At 44.5% G+C, this 8,765-nt stretch overlaps 1 protein-coding gene across 2 annotated transcripts in view; it reads left to right on the top strand.

Moving 5' to 3' along the window:
• ubtf (upstream binding transcription factor) overlaps positions 1-7,517 on the top strand; it is a 26,491-nt gene extending 18,974 nt beyond the window's left edge. Inside the window, exons 15-21 of one of the 2 annotated variants that reach the window (XM_061981319.1) lie at positions 64-174; positions 265-356; positions 433-622; positions 699-746; positions 826-879; positions 5,564-5,680; positions 5,769-7,517. In XM_061981319.1, the coding sequence (XP_061837303.1) occupies positions 64-174; positions 265-356; positions 433-622; positions 699-746; positions 826-879; positions 5,564-5,680; positions 5,769-5,885 (729 nt within the window). In that variant the 3' untranslated portion in view covers positions 5,886-7,517. Of the gene's footprint in view, positions 1-63; positions 175-264; positions 357-432; positions 623-698; positions 747-825; positions 880-5,563; positions 5,681-5,765 lie in introns of both variants that reach the window. The other variant, XM_061981317.1, reaches the window with a different exon arrangement.
• Positions 7,518-8,765: the final 1,248 nt, after the last annotated feature.

Below are 8,765 nucleotides of genomic sequence, written 5' to 3'. Positions count from 1 at the left end.
TTGTTATTATATTTTAAATTATACTGGATCTCCTCATAAATATGTACTTGTGTGTGTTTGTAGAACGACCGTCCAAAGGCCCAGAAAGCGATGGAGGCCACATGGAGCACCATGGAGAAGAAGGAGAAGATCATGTGGATAAAAAAGGCGGCAGAGGACCAGAAACGATACGAGGTTTGGCTCGCCGTGCGCTCGCATTTACCCGAGATTGTTTGACTCTGCGGCAGCTCGCCACCAACTTTGTCCCTCGTTTTCCTTCCACAGCGAGATTTGTGCGAGATGCGTTCTCCCGTCGCCACCGCCGTGGCCTCGGGGAAGAAGATGAAGTTTGAGGGCGAACCCAAGAAGCCGCCGTCGTGAGTTTTGTCGCCATGGATTAGAGCTCATGTTTGTGTCTGCTCGTTTCACCTCCGCACTCTACTCGCGCTTTAGAAACGGCTACCAAAAGTTCTCCCAGGAGATGTTGTCCAACGGAGAGCTGAACCACCTGCCCATGAAGGAGAGGATGACGGAGATCGGCGCCCGCTGGCAGAGCTTGTCCTTAAAGGACAAGGATCGCTACAAGAAGATCGCAGAGGAAATGCAGAGGCAGTACAAAGTGCTGCTGGAACAATGGCTGGCTGTGAGTTCTCGCTCTTCATCCCATCTGCTGCAAAAAAAAACAAGTCTCTAACCCGTCCCTCGCCCTCTCCAATCAGAGCGTATCTTCTCAAGTGAGGAACACGTACAAGGAATATAATTCCCAGGTGAGGCATGGAAGTGTAAACGGAAATATGCTTTTGTTTATTGTGTGACGCCTTTTGAAAACTGTCCACTTTGTTCCAGAAAAGGAAAACTACGGCGAAACCGGGAGGACCCAAGGCCAAAGCCAAGAAATCTGTAAGTGATTGTAGCGTCTTTTGCAAAAACGGCGGTCACTATGCGTGCAATGTAGCCAACGCCATCCCCCCTCAACACTTACTTTGCAAAATGCTTCAATCAGAAAGCAAAGACTCCAAACTTAGCCACAACATCAAAATTAGCATGTGGTATTTAAAGAGGTCATTAGTTGATTTTTTTCTACATTTAAAATACTTCCTTGTGGTCTACATAACATGTAATGGTGGTTCTTGGCTCAAAATGTTACATAGATTGTTTTTACAGACCATCTTCAAGTCACTTTCTGCCAGGATGTGCCGTTTTGTGAGCGGTCTTATCTACGTGCCTCCACTTTGACTGCGTCTTCTCCCCGCCATCTTTGTCGTAGTTTTAGCACATCCACAGCGAGTCTACTGACACACATAAATTGAAATGATACGCTACTTTGTATTAGCAATGCCAAGAACGAAGGATGCATGTGCATGTACGGGCCAGTCTGCCCCACAACAAGAGGACAGAGGAAAAGAAGGACCTTATTGACTACAGCGCGGACTACAATAGCGGTCTCGCGCAAGACATTCTGGGTGCATTCCTACCATATATGGACAATCTGTTGACGTTGACGTCACAAGAAGGGCAAATTCCAAACAGCTTCTTTGAAGTTAAGTTAAGTTAAAGTACCAATGATTGTCACACACACCCTAGGTGTGGTGAAATTTGTCCTCTGCATTTGACCCATCCCCTTGATCACCCCCTGGGAGGTGAGGGGAGCAGTGGGCAGCAGCGGTGCCGCGCCCGGGAATCATTTTTGGTGATTTAACCCCCAATTCCAACCCTTAATGCTGAGTGCCAAGCAGGGAGGTAATGGGTCCCATTTTTATAGTCTTTGGTATGACTGGGCCGGGGTTTGAGCTCACAACCTACCGATCTCAGGGTGGACACTCTAACCACTAGGCCACTGAGAGGGAAGGCAAGATTGTTTTATAAATATCTCGGCAGCTCCTCCATGGTTTGATTTCACATTTTCGGCACTTATGCAGATCCCAAATACACAAAAACGTTGTGACACTCTTAAACAGGACAATACTGCCATCTAGTGCATTTGATGAAAGCACTTTTGTGCGTGCCACACATTAATGCATCATCAGAGAGGGTGTTCAGCAGCGGCGATGACCAAGAAGAACGCGGAGTTGGAATATAATTACAACATTTTATGTACATATTTATATACAGATTTGAACAATTAGTGATTCACTGAAATATATTTCTTAATTGTGGTTCTTACAAAAAATATATCTTATAAAATATAAAAGCTAAAATGTCTCTTAAAGCTCTGCCCCTTTAATTAGTGAATACTAAATAATTTAACTTTAGCCTACTGCTACAACCATGTTATTTACCAGCAACATGAAGTGAAACAGAAGCAGAGGTGTCCTGCCACAGTCAGTCAACCTCCTCCTCCTCCTCCTGCTGAACAGGTCGCACCTGTGGTCCGGACTGTAGGCCTACCTCCTCTCCAAGTCCAGCCCTTTTTGGCCGTTGAAAATATTTTTCTATACTCATCTGTGTGAAGGAGTGAACATCCAACATTAGAATTTATTACTAACGAGCAGAAGCGCTCTATGTACAGTGCCGTCTAACCAGCAGCTCAACACATGCAGGGTTCAACGTTAAGGTTTTTTTCTACTTGCCCGACTTCTCAAATCTACTTGCCCCAATATTTTTACTTGTCCTGCCTAGGTTTTTTTCTGGCTGTGTAGTGCTCATGGCTTATATCTTACTAGAATCCTTCCCGTTGACTATTTACAACACTACACAGTATTTATTATTATTATTATCTATAATTACATTTAAATGGCATTGCATACATGTAAAATTAAATGCTATTTCACATTATTTGACCAGTAGCAGTTACACCCATCTGAACAGGTCATCCACCTGTTTAAAGCCCGATCACAGTTGAAATCTTGAAATGAAGGGCCTTTAATGGCCAAAACATTAACCTGGACAACATTTTAACAGCTGGTTGGCTCAGATTTGATTATTTTCATTGCATTCACATGCTGCAGTGGACAGTGGACAATTTAGCTTCAGTCCATGTGTGTTTATTGACAACAGGGTTATAACCTGGACACGTTAGCTCGTCGGTATGAAAACAGGTGACCGAGTCAAACAGCGGCGGTGTTAATGAAGCAGCGTCAGGCGAAACCGTCAGTGAAACGCTCGGTGAAATCGCGGATTAACATTAAATATATGACGAGCCGCGAGCGATGCAGCTATAACCTATCTACCTATAACACCTGTAAAAATGAAGCAATGCTACCACGCTAGCAAGCGTTAGCTAGCCGGCTATGAGCCACCAAGCTGCTAACTATCGCCAAAAGGCACCATTTAAGTTTTTTTCCCCATGGCATCCTGGATCAAGGCTTTCAGCAGCTTTTGGACGTTTGAGGTAGAAACGTAGGAAGCGCCATCATTATGAAAAGTAGTCGGCGAGTATTTTGGTCCCGTCCGTCCGTCCCTCTTCTTCTTCTTCTTCTTCTGGCCCACCAGGTGAATTAAGTGCTATTGGCGGAGTTACAATGCATACCGCCACCTACTGCACCGGAGGTGTAACTACAAGCAACATTCACAGACAGTCCCATTGCTTTTATGAGCGGTCGAGCGAGTCAAAAGCCGAAAAATCCATTTGTGGCGGACATAATTCTTTCGTGGCGGGCCGCCACAAATAAATGAATGTGTGGGAAACACTGGTGTTGTACACTTTGAATACATATACCGTATATAAGTGATGGATCAACTTTCTCTTTATTAACGAGCCAAAACTCTCTGACCTGCTCCATGTCGCCACACCCTCACGTTCCCTAAGATCCTCTTCATCGGTGCCTTTCACTACCCCTTATATAAACTGTCCACCGTGGGGGCCTGAGCCTTCAGCCGCTCAGCCCCTCATCTTGGGAACTCATTACCACCGGACCTTCGTAATATAGTAATAGGGCGGAGCCGGTGATGTTGAGGGATGATTCCAGACGGGAAAGGAGGATGGTGTCAAAAGCTGCTGTGAGGTCAAGGAGGAGGAGAATACTGAGGTGGCCGGAGTCTGAGGATAGGAGGAGGTCATGGGTGACTTTGAGAAGGGCTGTTTTAGTGCTGTGACGTGCGCGGGAGCCGGATTGAAATGGTTTGATCAGATCATTAGAAGTATTATGTTGAGTATTGAGTTGAGTGGCGACGACACCTTCCAGTATTTTGGACAGGAAGAGAAAGTTGCTCATGGTGTCAGGATTGAGTCCAGGTTTTTTGGGGATGGGCGTGACAGCGGCCAGTTTCAGGGTGTCGGGGACTAAGCCAGAGCTGAAGGAGGAGTTGATGATGTTGATGATGAGTGGGGAAATGGGTGGGAGACAGTTTTTTACCAGAGTGGATGGGATGGGGTCCAGAGCACAGGTGGAGCTTTTCATGCCCACCCTGAGTTTGGATAGCTGTGTTGGGGAGACAGGAGAGAAGTGAGACAGGGGCACAGTGGTGCAGGGGGGGAGGAGGAGGAGGGAGTGGCGGAGGTAATCAGGTTGCTGTAAATGGTGTCTATTTTGTTTTGGAAGAATGATGGAAATCCCTTTTGGGCCCTCACAAACGATCAGAAATCACATCCTTAATTTAAACAACCATATTGCTAGTACAGTAAAAGTAAAATCCACTTACATTAACATTGACAAACGAGCAGCTGACGAGAAGAGAGAAAAGACAGGAAGGTAGTGGAACGAGAGATTGTGAAACAAACCCGCTTTGGGTTTCGCTGCTGACCCGTCTCCGCTCGGGATGGTGTCCTGCTGGCCCCACTATGGACTGGACTCTTACTATTATGTTGGATCCACTATGGACTGGACTCTCACAATATTATGTCAGACCCACTCGACATCCATTGCATTCGGTCTCCCCTAGAGGGGGGGGGTTACCCACATATGCGGTCCTCTCCAAGGTTTCTCATAGTCATTCACATCGACGTCCCACTGGGGTGAGTTTTTCCTTGCCCTTATGTGGGCTTTGTACCGAGGATGTCGTTGTGGCTTGTGCAGCCCTTTGAGACACTTGTGATTTAGGGCTATATAAATAAACATTGATTGATTGATTGATTTTTTTTTTTTACAGAGAAGTCCTTTCTCATCACAATTAAAAACTTGCTGTGGTACAAAGCCTGCTTCCTCAATCTCTTCAATACGAGCAAGCACAAAATGGCTGCCAGCAGGATACAAAATGAATGAATGAATGAAAGGTTTGCACACAGAGGAATATTTGGTGCAGTCTCTTGAAAAAGTTCGCAAAAAAGGGGTTTCGTAAGTGGAGGTACCACTGTACCTGCTTTCATGCTAGACAAGAAAAAGGCATCAGGTTTTCCCGCCAGTCAGTATTTATGAGAAAGACAACCTTAGAAGCTAAATATAGCGACATGGTTGGCAACATCAATCCCTCTTGCTGCGTCTTCTTATTCTCTGGATGACCAGGTGTTAGGAACCAGTTACAATGCCATCAACTGTGCAGAATTGTAACATTCACATCCAGTCCCGTGATAATGTGTTTAGGGGCGAGGGCAAACAGGTCTTTTTGTGGCGGTGTATGAGAAGATTGTTTGTGAGGGACAGACATGCAAGGATGACTTGTGTCGTACTTCCTGCATCAACTCTCGGCTGATTGTCGCTTCCCACAGGACACGGAGGAAGAAGAGGATGACGACGACGAGGACGACGAAGATGACGACGATCAGGACAAGGCTTCTTCCGATGCCGCCTCCTCCAGCGAGGACGATGACGACGACGACGATGACGTAAGTCGTCCTTCTGGTCGCACTCTCGAGAAATAACCAAAAATGCGACATGACTCAGAGCTGTTTGCTGTTGTTTGTGTTGAAGAAGGACGAGGACGACGAAGAAGAGGAAGACGACGACGAGGTGGAAGACAAGGAGAACAAATCTGAAGACAGCAGCAGCGAGTCAAATTCAGGGGACTCGTCGGAGTCCGACTCAGACTGAAAGCGGGCGCGGCGTCGCCGTGGCGACAGACAGACTGAGCTGAGCTGAGCCACTAGGGTCCATCCAGGGAGCTCTGCCACTGTGCCAACCCTGCGCTCTCTCCTCCGGCCACCAGAGGGAGCCCCTGCAAATGCCTCCTCCATTTCACACACCCACCTTTTTTTTTTTCCTCTTGGTTTTTGTTCCAAATCCCTAAGTCAGTCCCTTGGCCTGAGTTAGGCCGACAACCCAAGAACTGCATCCCACTGGTTTGGCGATGTTCCGAACTTGTTCCCGCCACGCATTTCCACGATTTACGGTTTCGAGTTTTAACGTGGCGAGCCTCCGGTTTCTTTCTCGTTTTATTGTTCTGCTAAAGTGTGAACGGGCTTCTCCGAGCCAAAGAACATAACCAGGTGGAAGACTTTAGAGAGGGGGGGGGGTGTGGGGGGAAGTACTGAATAATTGCACTCTTTAGAATGTTTCCTTGTTAATACTTCTTTCCTTCCTTCTCTTGTCCTTCAATTTGGATTTTATTTCTCAGTTCCTTCAAGAGGTGGTATTTTTCCAGAAAAAAACAAGCCATGATGAATGTTTTTGTTGTTGTTGTTGTTGTTGTTGCTGGAATATTTCTGATTTCTTAAAAGGTGTTCTCAATTATAAGCTGCAGTGCTCATCAAGTTTTCAACCCCTCCCTTTTCTACTTTTAAACGTTCGACCGCATCCAGGCCAAAGTGACGCCGGCTCAAAACAAATTGGTTTGGGACTTATTTTGCATTTACATGTTTTTCCGATGCGAGATAGTGTGTGCCTTGACATCGCTTGGTGACGTCACACAATCCACCCAACCAAGACTCATTTGCAGATTTTTAAATGACAAGACAAAAAAGGTTTGAGGGGGCTGTCTAAACTTTTTACAGGCACTGCAATTGTTTTTTTTATTTCTGTGTGTCTCATTGAGGTATCGGAATATTGTGAGGCATTCTATTATGTTTGTGTGTGACGTTCTTGAAAATATTCCTCAGTTTGCAAGTTTGGATTTTTTTCTTTTTGTTCTGTGCTGACAGAAATAAACCAGTTTGTTGTGCGACCACAGAGTTTGCAATCGAAGCTCTTTTATTTTGTTTTTATTGACTGGAATCGGAATGTGTTGCTGGTCGCCCCCCCCGCCCCTGCCACAAAAATATGCACTTAAAGCAAATGTCTCCCGTTAGTGTGTGGACGTCACAACATCATGAATGTCCATAATGTACACTTTTTCTGCTTTGCTGTGATTGGTTACCTACACAAACATTAATATTCACTTGGATTTAGACATTTGACTAAAGCAGCAAGGACAATAAAGTGGCTCTTTGTAAAAGGGAACTGAGCTACCAGCACGGGGGGAAAAAACATGTATTTTTATCTTGTAAATACTGTTTTAATTTTCTATGGAGTGCTTTTTGCTTTGTACTTTCATTCGGTAAATCCTTACGTGCGACCTTTTCAGTTGTTGTCCCATCGGTCGCTTGTTTTTCCTTTAAAAAAAACAAACAGCAAAAGCTTTACAAGGTTTGTACTGCTGCCCATTTGACAAAAGACATTTGATGTTTTCTATAGCTGAGGGTATATATATAGTTCAAGTATTTGAGCCAATAAAAAAACATTCTTGGACGGTTTGTGCTCTTGTATCATTTTATGCATTTTCTTCCGCTTGCAGAAAGCTCTCTTTGTATCACCTGGCTGCTCTTAACTCATCATGTAATACAGGGGTCCCCAAACGTTTTGACCCGGGTGCTGCATTGGGTTAAAAAAATGTCACGTTATCGATGGGAAAATTCATTTTTAGACAATATGATTTGCCTGAGCGGCTAGGAGACCCCGAGAGTAACAAGCAGTAGAAAATAGATTAGAAAGGACTTTTTTTTATAATTATTTTTTTAACTTGGGGCTTCCCATGGGCTGTAGTTTGAGGACCCCTAATGTAATACTTTATATCATTTAGTCCAGAGGTCCCCAAACTTTTTGACTCGTGTGCCGCATTGAGTTAAAAATATTTGGCCGGGGGCCGGGCTTATATATATATATATATATATATATATATATATATATATATATATATATATATAGTCTTTTTAATCCGTTTTGACATTTAACATTGTCACGTTATCGATGGGAAAATTCATTTTTAGACAATATGATTTGCCTGAGCGGCTAGGAGACACCGAGAGTAACAAGCAGTAGAAAATGGATTAAAAAGGAAAGATCTAAAAAATAATCTAACTTGGGACTTCCCGTGGGCCGGATTTTGGATGCTGGGGCCCAGATCCGGCCCGCGGGCCGTAGTTTGGGGACCCCTGATTTAGTCCATTATTTGAAGGAGATTAAGGTCTAGAAACACTAATGTTATGGTCACTAAAGCCTTTTAACATGCAGGAGTATTAGTTCCGCTGTGATAGTCAGGGGTGCCCAAAAAAAATCGATTCACATCTGAATTGCGATTTTTATTCATCCTGAGTAATAATTTTTTTTTTTTTTGAACGAAATTATTTTCAAAAATATGTTTTGGCCCATCTTAATACAACCAGAAGGAGCTTGTTTAACCTGTTTTAAAAATGTTTTATTATAATTATCATACCAAATAATACATTGCAAGAATTGGTTTGAATGACTAAATGGTCCCTAGTGTGTGAATGTGAGTTTGAATGTTGTCTGTCTATCTGTGTTGGCCCTGTGATGAGGTGGCGACTTGTCCAGAGTGTACCCCGCCTTCCGCCCGATTGTAGCTGAGATAGGCTCCAGCGCCCCCCGCGACCCCGAAGGCAATACGCGGTAGAAAATGGATGGCTGGATGGACTCGAGAATCGACAACCCAGGAATCGGAATCGAATCGATTCACACTAGAGGTGCACAAAAAAATGT

Source organism: Nerophis lumbriciformis, linkage group LG24, assembly GCF_033978685.3.
Source record: "Nerophis lumbriciformis linkage group LG24, RoL_Nlum_v2.1, whole genome shotgun sequence".
Lineage (NCBI taxonomy): Eukaryota > Metazoa > Chordata > Actinopteri > Syngnathiformes > Syngnathidae > Nerophis > Nerophis lumbriciformis.
This window is presented reverse-complemented; position numbering and strand designations above follow the sequence as displayed.